Raw genomic sequence first — 24634 nt, 5'->3', positions numbered from 1 at the left:
TCTGTGTCCAGTTGACAGACGCTAACCTTGCACCAAATCCCTAATCAAAAACAACTAAAATGTCAGCATAAATGTGAATGAATACATAGGTTCACTGCCTGTTTAACAATCTGCTTTGATTTCAACAGGTGTTTTAACTACAACGCAAATAAACCTGCTTTTAAAATACACAGTAAAACCATATCCACCAATACCATTCGCTTATGAAATACTCCCATGATTTTCAGATTAAAAACAAAACACTGACTACTTCATCAAAAACATAAGTTTGTTCCCAATTAAGGCTTGTAATTTAGGCATCTAATTGTCAGTGTCTCTACTTGTGAGCTAGATGTCCAAGCTGCCTTTATAGTCTATGAAAACCTACAACACGTGGCTGACAGAGCCTAGAGAGCTCACTTTAACATGGGTACAAATGCTTCTTCACTCATATAAATTTCTGAATTGCCACCAAATTCTAACCATGAAGCAGAAAGAAGAGAGCAAAATTTAAAAAAAAAGATACCTCAAAACATTTATCCTTAACATAAGACTCATGATAATGTTCTGAATGGCAAAAATGGCATGAGAGTTAATAAATAAGACAAAGAAAAATTTATACTTTTTACAGTATTTTTCCTATAATCCATTGAAAACAATAATGTCACAACAGGATCTATACAAGGATTTTTACTTTATGAAGCTTAAAAATTAACGTTTTGTAGATCTGGTTTGGTACCAATCATTATATTAGCTTCAGTCTTAAAATACACAATATTTTCTTATATCCAGGTCTGCTTCCATTTTGCTACCAAAATTATGTAAGAATACATTAAAAAAAAGAAATCTATCATAATATACCACATCAAGAAAGAAGTTTTGGGAAAGTAAAACTTACTCCTCCATTCCATCAGCAAGATTATAATGGTAATTTAAAAAAAAAAAAAACAGCTTCTAAAACAAAAGCATGAATTGCACATCTCAGAGCCATGTGGAAATAATTTCTCACATTTATCTCTTGTGATATAAAGCACAAGTTGACTTCTCTTTTGGAATGACTTAAATCCTCATAAATAAATGATAAAGCTCGTACAGACTGCCAAGAACGAAGACTTTGAAACTGCTCAACTTTTCCAAGAGAGAGAAAGAAAGAGTTAGATCAATGACCTCAGAGTTCTGGCAAGTTAAACACCTCTCACCAGACATATTACCTCTGTGTATTCGTCATTTTAAGATTGCGTCTATTTTCCTTATAATCAGACACAGTGTAATGCTTCAAGAAAGCATCAGGTCAGCTTACTCAAACCAATCTGATACAGTTGCTCTATTCTAGTGAAATGACAGTTTACATCAAAATATAAAGAAAAATCATATCCTGATCAAAATATTTATTTGGATAACTAGAATGTCTAGTAGATGTTCCTAAATCATCTAGCAGTCAAATAGTATCTACTTCACTAGATTTCACAGTTACAGTAGCCTTTTGCAGCTTTATTATTACTAAACTATACATACTATCTTCCTCCAAAAAATTTAAATAGCAGGTAGGAGACAACAGAGATCTTGACATTAACTTATCTACGAGATTAGGCTACAACTGATACCTCAGAAAATACAAGAGTTCACAAAGAATTGGAACTGTTTACTGGCATTATGTTTCATCTGTGAAACGTTAGCATAACTTGCAGGCAAAGTATATGTTCCCCTCTGTTCCGCAGTTTCTTACTGTGAAAAAAGTTATTATCCTATTAGCAACAATTAACTAATCAAAATAACTTCTAGGACCTGCTCCTTTTCCAAACCTCGTAACAACAAATCTGTACAGTATTTTTGATGAATGAAATAAATACTAACTACAGTCTAGCTTACACCTTCCAAAGGAAAAATTATTTACAATATTTACAAATTTGACCAACTACCAGAAAGCATTCCCTCAAAAAGACAAAAGTAAAGACTGCCTATCCATCCCCCAAATCAATGATCTTTCACATCTCTTCACTTTGAAATTAAGATTAAAAAGCAAAGAATTTTCAGGATTATAAACTAGCTTTCTAAAATACAAAGTTCTTTACACAGTAATATGCCAAAGAATGTTGACAGCTTCCCAAATGGCTAACTTGAGACTTCTCTTACTTATTTGCGTATTTTGATGCATAGCTGACATTACCTGGCATAGTTTTCCCACTTATGTCAGCATTCATGACAGCAGTAAAAACAAAGAAAATAAACAAATAAAAAAGAGGCATTAAAGTGAAATATTGAAGGGTAGGACTGCTACTTCAAATAATTCTAGGAAGTGCCTCCTTACCAATATCTGATTTACATACCTCAAAACAAGAAATTGTTATACATCTATTTCATTTGGACCTTTCAAATAATTTCGCATTTTAAGGATTTTGACTACAGCTGGGGTAGACACTCACATATTAATACAGGGATGTTCAAATCTTGCCAAAGGCTTTACCAGCAATTGGCAAGAAGCCATCAATTTACACACTATTTAATAAAGCTGAAGAAAGTCAGACATACTGTTTGAAGCACTTACAAAGCTGCAACTCACAAGATATCTCCTGTCCCTCAAGGCAACGGTACATCTTAAGTTGAATGACCTTGTCTCAGATTAAGATGGAATTTTGCCTGCTAGGTACAAGTCTCCAAAGGCTAGACTCTCATACTAAACACACAGATGAGGATGATACTGCAGAACTCCACACAGAGCCCTCAACAACAGCTGTGGTGAATGCAGATAGCAAATAAGATTTTGAGAATTTGGAGCCTAAGCATTTCATCCTATTTTTCTAAGTGGATGGTTACAGAGCCACAACTGAAAATGGAGACCTTCCTCAGCATCAGTATAGCACTAACATGAAAAAGAAGTAGTATCAAAAAAATTTTCATGCTACTGGATTTTTTGCTAGGTGCCAAAAAGTAAAGCATCACTAATATAGCACATACTAAAAGACATGTAGGATTATTACACATATCCAAGACATTTCTGACATTTTGATCTGTAACTCAAGGTTTTTTTTCCCACTGCATTGCAAATAATTACCTGCCAAAATATCAGTGTTCCGCGCAGCTATTGTTTTCACTTTTATTATTCCTGATTCAGCAGCCTGTAAGAGAAAGAAAATAATTAGATGACATTTCATATATCAATATCTGGAAAGAAACGAGCATACCTATAATAAATAAAAATATATAGTCTCAGGGCAAAAAGGTTTTTGTAGTGTTTTCATTAAGCAGATCTAATGCAGAAGTGAATTCTCCGTAGCTTCTAGAATTCCTCTCCAGAATTCCACAGGAAGGAGTATATTCTGTGGTTCAGAACTTTTAGAAAACACAATTCTTATTATATTACTTTTCTGTTTATGAACACTGGAGAAAAGTCTCCAGTAAACGTAAGAACTGGTAAGTAGCCTGCACAGCTTCAAACTGTGAAACAACTACCACAACATATAATCCATCACATTCATCAGGTTGAAATACCGAACAAACTGAGAGTATCAGTAATTACATTAATGTTTAATATTTAATACTTAAGCAATAACATCCAGTTTGTGATACACAAAACTTGAATATTATCACTGTTCTTCCAGTTGCGTAGCAGTATTTTCTGTTTGAAAACTAATACTGAGTACCTGAATGAACGCGATTTTCCCATAGACTTTGTATCCCAAACTCCCTATACAAATTAACCAAGGGCAGTACCATGAAGATGCCTTCCTGCCAACACTCTCCTGAGATGCCATACAATCCGCACCAATGCTTCCTCTCCTTTCCCAGCCAGTATGACCTGACAGACCAAGAGCATCCTCCTCTCCCTCACGTGCCCATCCTGCGGGATCTGGGGCTGCAGACCTGCAGGTGGGGGGGAAGCGTGTGCACAGACTGCCTGGATGCCAACCAGGTGCTGCTGAGCTGAGCAGCCCACTGAGGAAGGAGATCATAGAATGGTTTGGGTTGGAAGGGACCTCAAAGATCATCTAGTTCCAAACCCCCTGCCATGGGCAGGGACACCCTCCACTAGACCCCATTGCCCAAAGCCCCATCCAACCTGGCCTTGAACACTTCCAGGGAGGGGGCTTCCACAACCTCTTTGGGCAACCTGTTCCAGTGCCTCACCACTCTTACCAGTAAAGAATTTCTTCCTAATATCTAATCTAAAGCTACCCTCTTTCAGTTTAAAGCCATTACCCCTTGTCCTATCACTACACTCCCTGATAAACAGTCCCTCACCATCTTTCCTGTAGGCACCTTCAGGTACTGGAAGGCCGCAATTAGATCTCCCCAGAGCCTTCTCTTCTCCAGCCTGAACAAGCCCAACTCTCTCAAGCCTGTCCTCATAGGAGAGGTGCTCCAGCCCTCTGATCATCTTCATGGCCCTCCTCTGGACTCGTTCCAGCAGCTCAATGTCCTTCTTATGCTGGGGGCCACACATCTGCAAGGCAGTACTGTCCACAAACACTTCCCAGCATAAATCACTGAAGTCGTGTTCTCTAATGAAATCAAGCCAAAAAGAAAATATAACATTGAGGCTTTGCCTTCCAAAATTATGATTTCTGACAAGTTTTGTGTACAAAGCACAAAAATACATTGCAAATGGTGTCCTTCCATTTTTAATTCCATTAATATGCTATAAACCTCTGGAAACAATTAAAGAAATCACATTCGATCCACTGTGCACCAAAATAAATTGAACAGTTTTTCCCAAAAGGTAGAACAGAAATTGCTGGAAAATACTGTTCTGCCAAACTTGAAAGTACATTTCCGCTTTTATTTCAGCATTGTATTTCTGCCTACTTCCCACACTAAACATTTCCATTTTTCCTCTGATACTACTATTTAAAGAAGCGTGTCATCACTATATAAAGAGGATTAGAGAAGCAGACAGGCTGTGGCAGCAGAAATATGAAAGCGACAGTACATGAAGTTCTACCGAGTAGTAACATTCCCCCTTCATCAAAACACTCCTCCAACAAGATTTCCCAGAAAGTCAGGTTAAGATGACAGTATAAATTCATAATCAAGTATTTTAATTAAGAGTTGATATACGTATTTCTCAAACCAGCTAAATTACAAATGCGGAACTGAAATTTTCAACTTCTTTTTTAATTTCCCAAAACAACACAGAAAGACTAAATGCTGACTTAAGATAATTGAAAAGATCTGTGAAATTCTGGAGAATTATTTAAGCTTTGCTGAACATAGCGTTTCTACTTCAAAAATATAAACAGAATAATATCCACAGTGCCTGGACTAACATACAACATGCTCAAATGAGCACAAAGCGACATGCAAATATATCTTTTGCATAATTAAAATGAGGAGTGCCAAATGCAGTTCTCATTAATTTTAATTACATTAACTTAATGTGTTGAATTGTCTTAAGTTTTAAGTCAAACCCCGTTCTTCTTCAGTTATAAACTGTCAGCTAATTAGGGGGGTCTTGCCATAACAAATTGTTCGTATTAATCAATATGAAGGATTTGTCACAGTCCAACTTCAATTATCTTCAAACTAAACCTTATCACATCTACTGGCAATCGATTTCCTTCTTGCCAAGAGTGACAAACTCACTCTGAATCAAAGAAATATTAAGCCTGCCCACATGTGTGACATTAGCAAACACCATGCTCTCTGCATGAAGAAGGAAAAAAATTTCCAACATAAAGTCTCCCAGTTAGTTGTTTCCATGCTAGTTTTATATAAAATAGCATATATTTTTAAAAAAACTAAGGTAAAGCAAACCAACAGCTATTAGACTTTTTACCACCACTCTGAATATACCAGTTTTCCTCCATGAGATATGGGAAGTTCTATTATTATCTGCATTATGCTTTGGTTTCTATTTAGAATCCCAATTCAAAATGTTTACAATTAAAAACTAATTACACTGTACACATCCTACCAAAAAAACCCCCAACAATAGTCCACTATATATATATATATATATATAAAAATCACATATTAACATTTACAAAAAATTACCTCAGTTGATCACTAATAACCCGTAGAAAATAATGAGACTATAAACAGTTATCTGGCTATTCTGTATAAAAGTGTATTTGGATTGCATTGATTTAACTTAGCAAGTTAGAAGAGATATTAATAGATTTTAAGTTTACAAATTCACATCAATTACTGCAGCACTCTCCAGGACAATGCCTCATTAGAAAAGGATCTTATCAAAACACTGGTCAAGGAGATGGCCAGCATCATACTGCATATGTAAGTAACGTTACCAGTTTCCCTTAGCACCACAGTTAATAGTAGTCTAATGAACAAGTTATCTCTTTAATTTTAAAAAGAAGCAAATACACATAATTCCTGTAACACAACAAAGCTCAAGTGTACCTGAAACCTTCAGTCAACTACATTTCCTATTCTGCTACTTTAATAACCATGAAATGAACTGAAATAAAACGTCTCAAACACACACTTGCCATTATTGGAGTTTGTTTCATGTTTCTCTTGAAGCAACTACAGCACCCAGCCTGGGAAAGGGAAATATTGATGCAGAACAGAAATTGTCTTTCAGTGACACCACATACCCAATCTCTTCTGGATACTTTGATTTGCCTTTAATCAGTCAGTCAATAATCCCACAGAAAAATTCAACAGGACCCTCTGGGCTCAAACACTTGCCCCATCATCTTTCTGCTTCCTTGGAACTCACCAACTATTTTCTGATTACATGGAAATCACCCTTCACAGAAATTCAAGTCGAGCAAATGGAGAATTTATGTACAAAAAAATGAAAACACACATAGTGCCATTGCAAGTAAACTGAAAATAAGCCTAGGCATAGTATCTGCCTCCTGGCCTCAAAGTTCCTCTCCCATGGTACAGTCTGACAACAACATTCACAGCTCCCCAAGAACCTCACCATAAAGCTACCTTAGAGACAGAGGCTCTCTGCACAAGAAAGACCCGGAGGTGGAAATTTCTAGAGACTTTCAAACCCAGCTTTAAGTGTTTTTCAGATGCAAAACTCTTCCCCTCCTCACAGATTTCTCAGTCCTTAGTTCAAACAGGGAAGAACTTCAGCTCTCCTGTCATCAGATGTGCTGTGCACATCTTCCAAATTTTTGGAAATTTTAAACCTTCTGTAGGGCCAAAAGCACCAACCAGGTAACGGAGACAAGTAATTTCTGCTCAGACACTCAGCAAGCAAAGACTTAACCCATCCTCAAGCAGAGTCAACATCTTCCAACATCCAGGTAACATTCAAGAGGTAAATTTCTCCACATTAAATACGTGCACACAGATTACAAAGATCTGTAACTCATAAATAGCATATGGAGGTATTAGGATAACTGGGGTATGCTATTCTACTAGCTACTGTTCAGGAATATGTAAAGGCAAGCCACCCATAGCAGCAGCAGAGCAGTAAATGCATCTGAAAGGCACCAGTTCCTCAAATCTGTCTTTCGGGGACACTGTGAAAGCTCTCAAACCCAACTGCAGTGGATCAGTCCACATTACCAAAAGATACCACTATAGCTAACTCCATGATGATGATGATAATGTTACCTGGCAGCCCAAGAATGGCCACAAGGAATAACAGCACGGTGTATGCTTGAGCACATAACTGTATAATTATTTAGTGGTTTACTTCTCACAGGAAAAGGCCTCATGGAAGCCCTACTGCAATGTGACAATGCATATGGACGGGCAAGCAATGCACCAGAGGGTCAGCTGGGATGGGATCTGACAGCACATCAGTTGCTCCACGCTATGGACTTGCCCTTACTCTGGGGTAAATGTGAAAGAGCTCCCCTTCTTTCATGGAAAAATAAAAAGTTAACTTTTCATAATGGAAAGATTACACAAAATGCTAATCTTGAATCTCTCTTACCAGTGACCCTTTTCAGAAAGTGAAAAGAACATCCACTGGCTCTACTGTATAAGCAATTTTCAAAAGTTTTAAAAAGGGTTTTTAAAAAAAGTTTGAAAAAAGATTAACATGATGATCTTCAAAGAAACTGGTATCTCATAATTAGGACCAGAAGTCACCACCTTTTTAAGAAAAAAAAAAATCAAAAATTATATACACACATAAAGATATTTAATGTAACAAGGAGGCACGTGCTAATTTCTACTAAGGCTTGATCTAACTTTAGATATATTTTTCTATGAACTCCTAAATGTGATAGTATGGTTACCAAAAAGTAGTAAGATAAAGAATTTCCACCACTAATGCTTTGAATGACCATTTGTGTTTCAATTGTATACTCAGAGCAAATTACTACCTCCAGAGATACCAAAATTGCTGCAAGGTTTACAGCTCTTACTACACAATCTTTTGATTTCTCTCTTCTAAAAAGAAAAACATTCAGAAATGCTTTCAAGAATGATGGTCTGTGTTGGTATTTACATTACATTGTTTGCCAACCTTTTACTAAGATTGGATAAGAATAATCTATGGCCACTTCCACATCTATTAGGTGAAATAAACAGCAATTTTTTTCTGTTCATCATTATCTGCCCTTCCAACTAATCCTATATCCAATAGTGTAGATAAGAGATCCTCCTGTCTATAGTAGTTTCACTTCATTGTTATTCATGCTTGCTTTGCAAAAGCACATTCTGGACCATTACTGTCCTGCTTAACTATTATTTGGAGGAGGACACACTCACAAAAAGCTCCACGCTAAATCAGCCTCATGAAAGCACTCGAGTATACCACATTTGTGTGAAAAAACACTGTACTTGCCTTCTGTATTTTTATCTTCCTCCCCAGGAGTACAATCTCTACTCAGACCCTTCTCTTTTATATATGCTCATTCTACCTGTGATTTAAACTGGTGAAATGACAGTTCCGATCTGACAGCACTGTGCACTCACAGGGATTTATTATATTGGATGATTTAATGTATTTGGATCAGGGCTTGCTCACATTCTACTGGCTTGGAGCAAAGCCCACCAGCAGTCTCGGGGAATGGAGTACTACATGCTGTAAAGGCAGATACAGGGAGTACATGAACTAAGTATTTAAGTCAACTGGACACACAGAAGCCCATCCACCCAAGGGCCAATATCATTGAAAGTACAACCTCTATCAGGGTCACAGTGACTGGGGAAGGTTATTGGTAACTGGGGAGAGGAAAATATCACATGCACCTCAAGGGAGGCCATGGAAGAACATTCAGGGCACTACAGGCCAGTCAGCTTCATGTCACTCCCTGTAAAGGTTATGGAACAAATCCTCCTGGAAGCCATTTCTAGGCACATGCAGGACAAGAAGATGACTAGGAACAGCCAACATGAACTTAGCATGAGCCTCACCAACCCGACTGCCTTCTACAAGGAGATGATGAGCTGTGTGGGTAAGGGGAGAGCACTACATAATTTATACCTTGACTATAGCAAAGCCTTTAATCTCATCTCCAATCATATCCCTACAGTCAAATTGGTGAGATATGGGCAAGTGGACAGTAAAGTGGGTGGAAGATCGGCCAAAAGGGTCACTACAAATGGTATAAAGTCCAGCTGGTAACCAGTTACTAGTGGTGCTCCTCAGGGATGGATACTGGGGCTAATACCATTTAACATCTTTATTAGCAGCCTAGATAAAGGCATAGAGTCTGTGGACAAATATAAAATTCAGGGTACCATTCAATATTGGGTGGGGTGTGTGTGCGTGTGGCACTGTATTCAAAGGAACACAGATAAGCTGAGAAATGGGCTGCTATGAACCTCATGAAGTTCAAAGACCGCTGCAAAGTCCAGCCCCAAGCACCAGTAAGGCTAGGGGCTGGCTTTGCAGTAAATGACCTGGGGCCCTTACAACGAAGGTGGCCAACTGCATGCTGGCCTGTACTAGCAAGAACATAGGCAGCAGGTTGAGAGAAGGGAGTCCTTCCCTCTCTTTGGCTCTTGTGGGACTGCTGCTGGAGTAATACGAGGAGTTTTAGCCTCTCTAGTGTGAGAAGGACATTGACGTGATGGACGAAGTTCACTGGAGGTCTACCAAGACAGCTGGGGGATGGACAACAATAGATAAGGAGATGCAGTGAGAGCTGCACTTGTTCAGCCTGAAGAAGACTAAAGGGAGGGCTTGTTAACGACCACAGCTTCCTAAAGAAAGGCTGCAGTCAACACAAAGCAATTTGCAATCACTGTTCAGATGGGTGCTCCATCCTGGATGTATGTACAAATAGAGAAAGAAAGCAGGCAATACTGAAAGCAATAATGCTCCTCTCAAATCACTTCATATTCTACAATTCCTGCACAAGTTTATCACTGTAATTTTATTTCCACAGAACCTTTGCAATCGTGGTAAAACAGTATTAATTTTCCTATAAATTAAAAATTGTATTTTGGTAAACCACGTTCACTATAACAAAACCTTCAATACAAAACCAGCTACAGTTTCCAATTTTTTAAGTTTGGAATATGTGATTTACATGAATTGTTGAACAGCCTGGTTATTTTTTTTTTAAATCAATAAATTAATATATTTGCTGGTTTTGTTTGTATTGCCTTTATTTAGCATACAAAGATAAGAAATTGCCAACAGATCATCAGTCTGTATTTATATACAAAGTACCTTCTTCAGCTGTTCACACTTTACCCGAGACAGAAGCAAAATTACTCTGGTTTATTCCGCATCATGATCTACTTGTGGTCAGTGAAGGAAAGGAATAGTGTACATTTTTGATCCCAACAACAGGCACAACAACAGTTGAAGATACTAAACTAATTCCTGCTAGACTTGACTCTGTTCAAGGATGGTGCCATTCTCAATTACCAGAGCTCCAGTGCTTTGAGAGAAAAATAAAAGCATTAACTGATTCTATTATCCACTTTCTCTACCAATTCAAGATTTATGATATTGCAGGTTTTGTTTTTTTAAAAAACACACAACCTCATTCACTTCCAGCTTTAGTGTAACTATATTAGTTGCCCTCATATTAAAAGTGCTCTTTCGCTTGACAGGAGTGACTGCTCCTCTGATCCATTAATCTTCTGAAATTGTCAGTTTGCAGTATCAAGCAGCCAATTCAGAATCCTGAAGGTTAATCGTCAATAATGCCAGGAGAGGTGCCAGTGTTATCTAAATTGCTTCAGAGCTATTGCCTCTGGAGGTACCTCACCTGATGTGAATGTGGAGGTAAAGATAATGAAATACAAATATTTAATATCAGGAGTTTTCATTTGACAATCAAAATATTACACCTCAACTGGAAAAACCATCACATATAAATCAACAGAACAAATCAGAACGAATAACATAAAACAACTCATTACTGAACAGCACTGATGTAGACAAAGAAGAAAAGCTAACCAAGACTTGATACAGAAGAAACAAAGCCAATTAGCAACAAATTCTTAAGTTATACTTCTCTGCCACAATCAGAGAAAAAACAGGGTACATCCTGATTCTATGTTACTATTATATACGTAGTGTATGGATATCTTGAGATCCCATGTCTACCATTAATAGATTTCTGAGTGATCCGTCAAATACAACATAACTGATTATAAATCACTGAAATAGAGCACTTGAATTTTCATGACATGTTTGTCACAACAATCATCATTCTACATTAAAAGAAAAAACCAACACCCTGTTTCAGAGCTTTAGGAGATTTACACTTGAAGTTCAAACTAACTTCGCCTTCAGCTTGTTGATCAGAACAGATGGGACCAGGAAACTCCTGAAGCTTTGCCACAAATACTATATTCAGAGTCACCCAGAGACAGCAATGCCTGTTTGCCTGGCACCTGGTAAAAAGAAACAACAGTCAACAGTTTGGGCACTACTTGAGAACTGGAGTCACCAAGAATTTCTACCTTCTGCTACAGGTTTCCTGTACAATCTTCAGGAAGCCATAGGAGGCAGATGAGGATTCAATCAAAGATTAAGATGCACCAATATTTAGACTCCCATTACAACAGAGATTTAGTCTCTACTGAATGCTCCTTAATTCTTAAAGGCGCTCCTTAAGCTAATTCAGCTGACCCACTAGCAGGGCCTCAACACAGAGGTCTAAGCTTAGACCTCTGTATCTGAGACAACTACATGCAGACAGCAGAAGATTCCATGCTCTTCTGGACCAGCTGCTGGAAGCCAAGGAAGAAACATTAACGTATCTCAAATGGCAAAGACACCTATGTGTGGGTGACAGCCTAAATCCATCCCCGGGCTACAATATCCTCTGAATAGCTATTCGGCTCCATTGACAGTGTTTCCATAACAAACCAAGCCTGCACAATCAATGAAGGGAGCTTAGATACCCAAAGTCAGGCACCTTAATCCTGCACTGAAGTCTAACTAAAAATGTTTACAGATAGACTGAGATACAGAAAGTTTTATTCATTTTTTTCTTCATTCATTAAATTGCAAAGTATTACACAATGGAGAAATTGGGTGTATATGCATGATGTGAACAAATTTTTGAACACCTAACACTTCTTATCAAAGACTACAGTGATGACATGAAATTTAAATTTTTTTATTATAAATCTTGAAGCTTAGAACACATAAACATAACAGTACACTTTTAAAAATATGATTTTGAAAACAATACTACTGTACACAGATCAATATTGAATTAAAAACACTGCAAAATTAATGGATTCCAAACACGAAGCTAGCAAAGGCAATTGGCAGAGATCAGGAATTATAAAAGGAACTGTAGGAAATATTAGGGATCACCTGTTTCAAGTTACCAGCTTAGCTACAGGCTAGCAACTAAAGAATGCTACAGAATAATCTCCAGTCACATGCACAAAACACATGCTTAAGTGCAAGCTGCATAATTATGGCAATATCCATTTTACAGAGCATAGTTTCTACATTTCAAAAGAAACTTCAAATTATTAGTTACGTGAATATCCATTAAAGAGAACAAAACACTCTATAGTATTTGCATCCTTCTGAACTAATGCTGTGAGGACCTGAAAATTAACCAACATGGAAAGTTCAGTGTAGGTTAAGTTCCCCGTAGGCTACAGTATTGGAATTATTCAATTCTTTTCAATCAAAAATAAAGTGGAAAACCCCAAAACTTGATTACTCCTACAGAAAATGGTCTACGTGCAAAGGGTTGTTCTTTAACAGGTCCATTTGGCTCATCTTTTTACTGCAAGAATAGCACAAATACACAGCCCTCAGAAACCACTGAATGCTAGCAATAAATACATCAAGCAACTCAAATGCCCAAATCACAAGGCATTTCAGCACGTCATTTTCTTTCTTAGCCTTCTCCAATTTGTGTACTGCACTACATTCAACAGATTTTCTGAAATATTGTTACTGTTACAGAACAAACAGCTAATATTCACACTTCTTTTAAACTGTTCCTTCCAGTTGCATTAGGAATCCTAATGATCACTTCAATATTATAAACCTAATTAACTAATCTGTATCTTTTTAACATATGTTTAATTTTTACAATACATCCTCATATTTTGTTTCTACGAAACAGCAGCTACTCAGTGACATCAGAGAGGTTCCCTAAAAGGACAAGCTTCCCAACTAGTTTTCTGGCATTAGCCCTAAAATGCGTTCAGGATCAGCATATCATTCCAAAATGAGAATGATTTAACCCAGGGGATAAAACTCTCAGGTATGTCACTCAGTGCAGACAGCAGTGGACTCCGAAGAAGAAAAGTATGAGTAAAACCTCTGTTCACAGAACACAACAGACAGCCCCTCAGAAAGGGCAAATGCTGTCTCCTGGCTCAGCTAGCCCACATCACTTCTACTGTAATTCAATAATTTAAAATTTGCTTTATCCAGAAGTCACTCAAATCTGGATTCTTTAACTTTTGCCCAAAGAATTTTATAAGAATACTTGCCTGCAAGTAGAGTTACTTATAAAAGAAGGAAAATAAGATTGCAAAATCAGATTCTATTATTTTTCCTAGATACAGCAAATTAATTTACAATACTGTTTCAAAAATATGTCTGTAAGCTAAAGGCATACACAACTCAATAAATAGTTAAACAAAAGCAATGCTGCTGTTTCAAACAAAGGTCTGGAAAAGAAACAGTACAGAGAGGCTATCAAAAGCTGTCTTTCAGGAGTCTCAAGAGAACACTTCAACTGACCAAAATATTCAAAGCTAAAGCTGCGCTGCTCTTCCAGGTTGAGGCAAGAAGAACGCTATTCCTTTTCCAGCCCTGCAATTCCAAATTACCGCAGCGGCAAACATCCTAAACCACACAGACACCTACAATCCATTACCCAACTGCTAAACAGAGGGCACGCCCCGTCCCACAGCTGATCTAAGCCAGGCCAAGCTGATCCTGCCATGGGAGGACACAGTCCCTGCCCACCCCAACCCCGCCAGCACTCTCCCTTCCCCTCTCCCACAAGCATGCCTGCAACTCTGCAGGGAGCTCGATAAGAGTTATTTTTTTTCCCCTGTGTTTTTTCAAGCTCATTTTGTTTTTACTGCTATTTAAAAAAAAAAATAATAAAGAGAAATAAACTGAGTCAATGTAGAAACTACAAGACTACTAGAAAGCTGAGACTGTTGGACTGGATCTGCGTAAACAACAAGGAGTTATATCTGACTGGAATTCAGGCTGAGAAGAACTTTCTGGGTATGCTTATTTTCCCTTTTAACTCGATTATTTCTGCTAAATATTTGTATTTTTCCCCTTTTATTTCTAAGGTTTCTTACACAGTGAAGTTATCAAACCAAATCAGATGCAGCTTACAAAACAGTATTTTGATTCAGTAATAAGAAACAGCAGGTAACCTACTTAGCACACTAAACTATTTTCAATTTTGTGATAAGACAAAATTCTTACTCCACTTCAGTAAAGAGAGCACTGCCAGCTTCCCACACACCCAGCACAGGATATCCAAACACCAGACACTAGCAGGTTAAGACAGTCTATAAAGCTTTACGCATGTGCCACACAATTCTGTCCAGAGTTAGAAGTTAAGCATTGCAATGCTCTAATACAGAGCAAAGTTTAGGCCCCATCGTATTAAAAACAAGGGTTTAATGGTCAAGTGGTATCATTTTCTAGGAGAAAAGTCAGATTCCGTAAGATAATATGAGCACAACTTACGCTGGTACCAAAGACTGCTTCATCCTCTGTAATTTCAAGCTTCACTGTTTAATTTATGTTTGCCCTGAGAGCTTCTATCACATCCCTGGTTGTTTTCTATTTTTAATAACTGGGAAATGTAAATATATTGTGAAAATAAGAATACATGTTTCAGCAATGTCATTATTTTGTACATCTGCCAATATAAACAGATTGGGCATATCACAGACATAACCACCAAATCACTCTTTGGTCATAGTGTACAGCTTTCATGCTTAGTATACTTCTGTAGTCAGTGCTGATTTGAGGAATATCACGCAGGATTTATCCACCTACCCAACAGAAACAGTCAAAACCACCTAGCAACAACAGACATGGGCCTGAAGTCTAATAGTAACTGGTATTTCCCACACCCTTATGAAAAATAAGTCTAGCACATTAGTTAATCCCCAAACATCGTCAGCAACACAACTTCAAACCCACAGATTCTGCAGCTCCCATTCTCAATGTATTAAGCAGCCACCACCTAGGAAAATTCTACTCGGGTATTATTTGTCACATGGAGCAAAGACAAGGTGTGGATTGCTTTGAGGACAACAATACATTCTGTTATTTCTTAGTTAAAAGCCCTTTCTAACGAAGGGGAAGGAAGTTTGCCACATATTTGTGTCACAAGTTTAACATTGGGAGAAACTCAGTAATTTCAATGTTTCTTAACAGATTATTAAAGAGTCCACAAAAACCTCAGAATCCACTGTTGTAAGTGACTGGACTTACAACTACATAATTTCCACATAAATGTGACCTATGAAGAAAACTTTAGAGACTCGGAAGTAATAGAAAATTATGAGATGAAAGTGCTTAAAACAGTGAAGAGTTCAAGTTCCATTTCCAGTAAGGGTTTAAGACCTTACTTCCAGTTCCTAACTGAGGATAAGGTCTAAATCCCACAGTCTGTGGGATCCCCCAGACAGCTGTCCCCTTTTGTGCTGCATCCCCCTCCCCCCTAAAAAAACAACTCCAATAAAGCACTTCAGTTGCATCATCTACCTGCCTGTTCAAAGAATCATTTAATATTGTTTTGGTCTCTCTGTACCTAATCAATATGGCATTAGTTTGTAATAACATATTGCATTAGACAGATCCTTAAAAAGTAAAATCTAAAACCCTATTTAATTTCTTAAAAAAGGCTCTATTTTTCTGACCATACCACTTTCTAACTCCTACCAATATTGATTCAAAAAAAGGATTCGCTCAAATTAAGCGCTTGAGCAACAAGTAGAATTGAGAACTACACTACTACTTTTATCAGCAGCATACCTATCAGCTAAATTAATTTTGCAGATTTTTAACAGTATTAATATTAAAATAATTAAAAAAACCAGAATAGACAAAACATTTTAGAAATGGCTGGCAATAACAAATAGCTGTGAGCAAAATTTTAGATTATGCCAGAAACTGAAAAGTTTATTAGAAGCCGTTTGCCTTCACAAAGTACCTATCAAATCTAATAACTGTGATACAGCTTACAACTATTAATTTTGGACTAGGAATTTTTCATTAGCTTTATCACAGTATGATAAGTTTATTAAGTGACATGGAAGCATACACATTAGCTGCAAGATAAACTCATAAATTGCACTGCATGTGGTTGTGATGAGAATAGTTACACTACAAGTAAAAAAAAAAGTGAGATTTTTAAGTAGTAGGAATGTTTTAAAAAGTCTATGTTTAAACATGGTTTAAAAAGCTGGTGCTGTTCCAAATCAGTAAGAAGAACATGCCATTCCCCCAATCATTCTAGCCAAATCCAATCATGATCAGACCAAACACATGTGATGAAGATACCTGTTTAGCAGTTGAAATCTGACTGAAAAGGACACTTGTTTCCTTTAAAACTAGAACAACAGGGGAAAAAAAGGCTTCCAGAAGTGAGGAAGTAAGATCGTTTCCTGTGACTGTATCATACATCCTACTTCAGGACTGCTCACACCTCAGACCTCTTCTGTAAGAGCCCACAACTCACAACAGAAAAAGTTCCATCTCTCTATTAACACCTTCCAGTGCTACTCCATAAACCTACCCGAACTCCAGACAACTGTGAAAAACTTCAAGTGTTTTTAACGAAGTTATGCAAATTGCTGTCGAGATGTAAAAGGAAACAACACAAAAGTCATACTTACACAAGAATATGATAAACATGCTGAACAAGTATCAAGAATTGCACATGCAATGGTTTCTCTAACCTTCAGCATGGCAAATGGAATGAAACAGTACCAAAAATACTAGCTTAAGAATTACACTGCCCATCTCCTTTATAGGAGAAAGTAAACATTAACACAGTGGGGAAACTTGTTCAGAGACTAACTTACTCAGACTCATGCAGTAATACTCAGGAGAAAGTGGAAGCAGCACCCCCGCCTCCCTCCAAAAGACACACAGATTTCTGTTCAACTGACCACAACTTTTTCTTATTTACATGTGACTGCACACAATTTCTCAGAACTGATCACAACTTTCTCTTGTTTTTCCGTGACCACACACAATTTCTGAAACACACCGGCATTCCTCTGAAACCTATAATCGTATATAACATGCCCTGCTACAGCATGATGCTTCACGCCTTTCAAAACACACAGTCATTAGCTGCAATTCATCTGTTAAAGTGTATAATAGTTCACACAGCATTAAACATGCTATCACTTAACTGGAAATAAAGTCATATTACATATGTCACTCCTTTCTTCCCAACTGACAGAGTCTTTTCCGTATTTTCCCAGGTACTTTTTCAGTTGCGCAGCTTAATCTGAGTTAATATATTTTTTTTCCCTCCCACTATAGCATAGAATAATTATTTTTTAAAAAGGCAAATGATGAAATTACTCATAAGGAAAAAGTTAAACTATGTAAACACATTAGATAAACACAAAGTTAAAATGTGTACTTTAAATTAGAAATAAATTTCCTTTCAGTTTATCTGGCTCATCAAGATTCCTAAAGTCTAAAGCTGCAAGCATAGTAAACTGAGGTTTGAAAAATAAAACACGCAATCTTACTGACATACATTTATTAACGGAGTTTTTAAAAAAGGGAGAAAAAAGTCACTTAAACTTCTTGTCTCCCAAGCCTCCTCGGTTGTAACCACACCATTGGAAAGCCACGTAACCCCAAAATCACAGAGCTCGCTAGCGATGACCAGCGATCCACACGGTTAATACCGGCAGACGCAGATGTGCAACAGTGACAAGTCGCGTACGACGACTCGGAGCCACGCACGCTTCGGACGGCGTGGGCATTCGTTGCACAGGTAAGGCGCAGACCTAACAGGAGGTTTGCGAGGCCCCGCGCCCCCGGTTACCGCACCGCAGCCCCGGCCGTGTCCCGGCGGGGCCGAGCACGGCCCCCACCGGCGGGGCTGCCTCTCCTCGCCGGCCAGCCAACCGCTACCGAAGCACTCGCTGCCCGCCAGGCACCGGCTAGGTGCCTGTCCGCCGGTGCGCCCAAACCCTCAGCACCGAGCACCCCTCGGGCGCGTTCCGTCAGGAGATGCCGAGACAGCCAAGCCAAACTTTGTCTCTTCCCTCGGGAGGGCGCCGGGGGGTGAAGCGGGGCTGCCCCCGTTTTGCCCCTGTCAAGGGATGAGCTATCTCCCCAAGCCCACTCCCCGAAGTGAACTAGCCCGGCCCACGTCCCCTGCCTCCATAGCGTATTAAAAACAACAACCCACAAAGACGACAGGCAAAGCCACGTCTCGGCACAGACAGCGCTCGGCAACCCGCGGCCATGAAGGACGGACCTCACCGGGAACGGCACCGGACTGAGAGCGCGGGGGTACCGACACCCTCCGCTCCGGCCGGGCCCCGCAACGAGGGAGGCCCCTGCGGAGTGGCGCCCGCCGCCCGGCCCAGCTCAGCTCAGCCCAGCCCACTCCTCACCTCCTTGACGGGGGGAAATTTTTTCCGGCACTCCAGGCTCAGGCCCCGCAGGTCTCCCTGCATGTTTTCCAGCAGCTTCTTCACGGCTTCGGGGCTGCTGGTCCCGGACATGGCGCCGCCGGGCCGGCCGCTGTTCCGAGCGGGCAGGGGCAGCGCCTCTAACTCCGCGGCCCCGGCCGACACGTCTACGCCCGACACCGGAACCCGTCAGCCGCGGCCCCTTCCCCTCCCCGGCACCGCCACCGCCGCCGTCCGCGGCCCCCCCGCTCCCACAATCCCGGGCGCCGCCAGCGCCGCGCGTCAGGCCGCTTCCGCACACACGGCCCGGGGGCGGGGAGAGCGGCGGCCCGCCGAGAGGCGGCACCCGGCCTGGCCTGCCGGGCCTGAGTCGGGCTGCAGCGGGGAACGGGGTCCCGTCCTCGCCCTGTGGGGCTTCGGCAACCAGCGCCCCGCCGGGCGGCCGGAGGAGTCCTGTCTCGCCGAGTCTGGCTCTCAGGGGCAGGTCGGCGCTGGATGCTTAAAAAAAACAAACACAAAAAGCGAGGCAGGCTCTTATGTTTTCCTTGTGAATCGTGAAGTTGTTCGCTTTCTCCTGCAGGAGCGAAGGTTTGTGCCCTTCGCGACCCGCGAGCGTGTGCACCCAGCTCTCCGTGGGTCTCTGCGGGCGAAGCCAGCCCGCATCCTCCGCTGAGGACTGAAGATAAACCCCGGCTGGGCAACAACGCGGGGCCCGGGCACCGGCCTTGTCGCCAGCAGCTGCGCAGCAGTGGCCCTCCGAAATCCAAAAGCTTTCCAACCAGCTGGGTTTAACCCGTTTCTTCAAAAGCGGGCAAGCGAACAAACCAACGTGAGATCTTCAGCCAGGTTCTGCCGGTTGTGGCAATGCTCCCTTGCTGAACCTCAGCCACAGCTGAACGCTGCCTGGGAGCTTCCTTCTGCAGGACACCATGCATCACCCAACTGTTAACCTCTCACGAAGGTTTTGGTCTCTGTTGCAATAATTGTTTCTCCATATTCTGGTTGCTGTAAATCCTGCACTGTGGCGGCTGCCTACCTGTAGTGCGGAGTGGTTCCGTTGCCCTTCCATAAACCCAGGGAGTTGGAAAACAGTCTTGAGTTTCTACAGTCTGTAGTTTTAAAACTTGGGAATCTTGGAAAAAATTATGCCTTACTATTTAAAATATTTTTATTTTAAATAATGGCTTTGCTTCAGACTTTCCTGAAAGCCTTCAGTATTACTCAAAGAATGTTCTATGATTTTTTTTTTTTTTGCATGTGTCTTGTAATGAAAAAGGGAAAAGAACTTCTCATAAATTTGAGCGTCCCTACTTGTGTGTTGGGGTTCATTTACTGTGAAATACATTGCAAATCATATAGTAAACAGGCTCCCACGGGCACAACGTTGTACACTGTACCCGTAGACATAAATCTTTAGGTGTGCTTTATGAGGCAAAAAATGCAGGATTGCTTTCTGAGTAATTTATTATTTTAAGATCTTTATTTTTACAGAATTTTCAAATTACTGGCTGTTAACTTGACAGAACTGGATAAATGGATGTGAGTTTTAAAAACTGCATGTAATACCGGCACAATTGAATTAGGCGGTCAAACTTTATGTGCCTTCAGTCAAGGAATTAGGACTCAACCCTCGTGCTGAGTAAAATCAAACATGATTCTGTCACATTGTTACGCTTTCAAAATGCATTGGTCCCTGTATTCTCAAAAGCTTTGATTTTTATACACTTACTTTAAAAAAAACCCCACCAAACAACGAAAACCAAAACGCGAGACTGTTAATCTTCAGTAGAACTATTTACATGCTTAACCAGTAAGCATTTTCCTAAGGCTTTCCCATCTACGTGCTTCCGTTCTGGGTTTCAATCCTGATGGCAATTCACAGACCAGTCCAAATACCTTCATATGAAACATGGATGATTTGCTAGGACAATGAGTCAATTAATTATTGACTATGCATAAGTATTTCTTAGGTAAGCTTTAATGATTTACTTCCTTTTTGTTGTTTGGACGTTTCCACCTCTTTACTGTACATGGTGAGCTGTGGGCATACTGGCATTCCTGGAAGCTCCTTGTCTGCTTAATAAAATGATTGAAATGTCTTGTGGAATGAGGGTCAGTAAACTGTTTTATAACACTGCCTTTCTTGCGAAAAGGGAGCAAATATTTTGGGTAGAATATGTCTGAATGTGACATCTTGAGTTAAAGCATCCCACTGTCGTTATCCCTGTAGTCAAAATGAGGAAGAGGAGGAAAACTGTCACATGGCCATATTTGCCTCTTGACACCGGTGAGACAAGTAAGAAGAATTGAGATTAATCGCATTTAAACCCAGCAAATTAGTAGCTATTAGATTGTATGTGCAGGCTCATTTCCTGCAAATCTTACTGTTTTCTTTAACCAAACAAGAATACTGTAAACATTCAGTTGGGGGGTGGGGAGGCTGCTCTTACATTGTGAATGCTTGATAAGTTAATTTATATGAAAGGTAGATGATGTTTTCTTTAATCAAAACCATTACAGTACATTTGTCCACCCTTCCTCACAGAATAATGCCACCTTCTAAAGTAAAAGTACTGAGGGAATAGATGATTACAGCATTTGAATAAAATTGTCAACTTGTTGCTGTATGATTTTTTGGTTAAGGATTGTGTAAAAAATTGTAAAAATATTTAAGAACGGCAGTGATAAATATTTTGGAATATAAACTATTATACTTCTTAGGAAGAAATGTTTTATGTATTGTTTGCTCGTGTTGTAATTTATACTATTTGTGTGAAATGATGGTTTCTTGAAGAAAAAGCAGATTGTTTCATTATGTTAATTATTTTTATTGTATTAGCTTGTACGTGCTGATTATCCGTCTTTTCTTATTCCAGGTGTGTAGTGGCATAGAACTGGGAGCATGCCTCAGGCTTTCCATATTTGTAACAGCTTGATAGCAACCCTGCCACCTCTATTAAGTGTAACATACAATTTTTTTTTAAAGCTGTTTCTGGCTGACTTTCCACCCTTTTTCCCTAATTTCAGTTTGCTCTGTGCTCTGTTCTGTAGATCAGGGAAAAAAAGGACCGAATGTTACTTCTCTCATAAGCAAAAAATATTAACAGTCTTGATTCTTAAAATCATTTTCTCTTCTTATTACATTATAGAATCTTAGATTTATTAGTCTGCTGAGATGCATGGAAAGAAATTTCACTGCAGCTCTTTAGTTGTCTATCACGGTGCCCAGTGTTCAGCTTTCAGTCATCCATTGTCCTCTCTGCAAAATAACAGCACCCTTCTTTAACTGTCTGACAAAATTGGACATACGATTGTAATAGTACCCAAGTCACGGGCCTGGAATGCAAAATTAATCTTAGAATATTGTAACAATATATTCTGGGCCATTTCCTCTGCTACTAAAATTGAGATTATTATAACTTTTTAGTATCCCATATTTTCTGTTTATACATTGTGATGCTTTTTGAACCAAGTGGAGCACTTGTGAATTTGGTGAGACCTGCTGTCACGATCTTAGGAAATTTAGTATAAAATTACTTTAATAAGCAACATTTCTACTAATTAAAAGCGTTTTTTTAGATCAAGTGCAGTCTCTGGTATATCTTCTCTGGCCATTCTCTGTTTGATACTTAAATCTCAGTGACTTAGTTTAAAAATTGTTCTATTTGCATGCTTCACTTTTTATTATTTACATTTATCATATGTATCTTTTTAACTACCAGCTTTGACACTCGTTCTGCTCAGCATTGCCCCCCAAATACAGCAAGATTGCTCATGGGTTTGGAAATGAATCATACAAGCGGTTGCAGAATTGAAAACTCTTTCAGATCTGCTGAATACCAGAATCGGGAACTACACACGTGCGTGAATCTCAGGCGCATCTCTTAAACACAAGATAATCTTTCTCACTGTTTTATGTATGCCTTTTGTAAATGCAGAAGATTTATTAGTTAAGCTAAACCAGAGCAGTTAAAGTATTTAAACTAGCCAGAATTCTTTTAAGTGACACTGATTTGAGGCCTTAGTTTCAAGTCAGAAAGCGGAGCAGTGTATGTGGACATGTCTGAGGGCACATTTTTGACTAACTAGCTAAAAATGCTAGTTAGCTGTTAACCTAACTTTGTATTGCACTGCAATTATTATATTGTTTGCTTTGTTATTAAATTATGTTATTTTGTGATGGGCAGTGGGTGATTGAAATCGTTCCCTGTAGCTTTATGGCCGTAATTGCCAGCAAAAATGTTCATGAGCCCTATTGTGATTCATTAAATTACCTCTTGGAACCAGTGTTCATGTTCATTCCAAATGATGAGCATCAGTCCTTTTGATTAGATTAAACATGCGATAGCGCTCGGCCGTATTAATTTCAGGTGTTTACTCCTAGTTGTAGTCCATCCAGATAGATGTATGCAGATGCAGGCTTCAAATATGAGAACAGGGTTCTGTCGCCGTGTTACACAGAGGCAAAATGATCAGATTTCACTGCGGCGATGAATTGGTTTCATGGTGATGGGAAGAATCATGGCTTTTCCTGAGTTTGCTTTACTAACGTTCTTGTATGCTTTTGTGACTGATATGAAACTACACATAGTTATAGTACTAACCAAAGTTCAGGTTATGAAATACCATCAATTGTGTGGTCAAGTAAAAGTGTTTGCAGACATACCTGGTGGGTTTTTGTGCTGCAGAGTTAAGAGTCACAATGGAGAAAATTTTGCCTCATAGTAGATTGAACATAGATAGTGATATCAAAAGGCAAAGTTAAATTTTAAATTAGAAGAGAGCGAGAGGTGGGTTAATACCAAATACCTCCTGTAGTCCTTTGTAAAAACCTATGCATTGTATTGGTCTGTGTAAGCACAAACAAGCCCTACACACATACTTTACTATGTCAACACTTCAAAAGCTCTTTCTTAAATTATGGACACAAGAAATGGGGCAAGACAGTATTTCTGTGGTGGCCACAAATGGGTTGAAAGGTGAAGTAATAACCTTCCCTGTAGAACCTCGTGTTCTTTTTTTATGGAATAGAGGGGAAGCCCTTGTTCCTTCAGAATGTGGCTGTATGAGGAAGTTACATCTACCAGCAGGCTGATAAATAGTTTCCCAGCGTGAACTCCTCGCGAATTTAGCCCGTGTTCCTTTCTGCAGAAGTGTGAGCATGTATTTACATGTTAGTACACATTTTGTTTGTATATTTGCAGTTAATACACATTTTATTTTGCTTAGTCAACTAAAAAAGTAATCCCAGCTGCTGTCTGTCAGTGAATCATCCTCTTTGTCATTAGCAAACTATCAGTGATTATGTCACATTATCTTTAAGGTCACTGACAAAAATGTTAAGTAGCAATGCCCAAAATGTGAGACCTATGACACGTATTAGATACTCGGCAATGATTCCCTGTTGAGTTAGGGTACGATCACTGGAGGGCCTACACACAAATCTCTCAAGCAGAGGCTTAGAAGCTCCCATGCCTCTTGTGTAACCAGCCAGCAAAGCTGTTTCTCCAATTTTTCCTGCTTGAATCTTGTCCAAACAGATTCTCAAAGCAGTGGGGTTTTTTTCACATTGCCCTTTTGAGTACCAGTAATTGAATCAGCCGAACCTGTTAACATGTTTTCTGAGAAAGAGCTGCTGTCTACTGCTCAAATTAATTTATTGCTGTCTTAGAGCTAGCAGCGT

The 24634-nt window shown here is 39.4% G+C and overlaps 1 protein-coding gene and 1 long non-coding RNA gene across 10 annotated transcripts in view; one reads left to right on the top strand and one right to left on the bottom strand.

Moving 5' to 3' along the window:
* Positions 1-19192, bottom strand: part of MON2 (MON2 homolog, regulator of endosome-to-Golgi trafficking) — a 115798-nt gene extending 96606 nt beyond the window's left edge. For 6 of the 9 annotated variants that reach the window (XM_054813167.1, XM_054813247.1, XM_054813503.1 and 3 more), the window contains exons 1-2: positions 18934-19186; positions 3032-3095 (exon numbers count right to left, since the gene is read on the bottom strand). In XM_054813167.1, the coding sequence (XP_054669142.1) occupies positions 3032-3095; positions 18934-19044 (175 nt within the window). In that variant the 5' untranslated portion in view covers positions 19045-19186. Of the gene's footprint in view, positions 1-3031; positions 3096-4218; positions 4479-11600; positions 11713-18933 lie in introns of all 9 variants that reach the window. The other 3 variants (XM_054813658.1, XM_054813087.1, XM_054812996.1) reach the window with 3 other exon arrangements.
* A 59-nt stretch (positions 19193-19251) lies between these two features.
* Positions 19252-23231, top strand: LOC129201878 (uncharacterized). Its single transcript, XR_008575525.1, has 2 exons — positions 19252-19435; positions 19532-23231. It is a non-coding gene; the product is annotated as an uncharacterized LOC129201878 (long non-coding RNA).
* Positions 23232-24634: the final 1403 nt, after the last annotated feature.

This window comes from Grus americana, chromosome 1 (genome assembly GCF_028858705.1).
Source record: "Grus americana isolate bGruAme1 chromosome 1, bGruAme1.mat, whole genome shotgun sequence".
Taxonomy (NCBI): domain Eukaryota; kingdom Metazoa; phylum Chordata; class Aves; order Gruiformes; family Gruidae; genus Grus; species Grus americana.
This window is presented reverse-complemented; position numbering and strand designations above follow the sequence as displayed.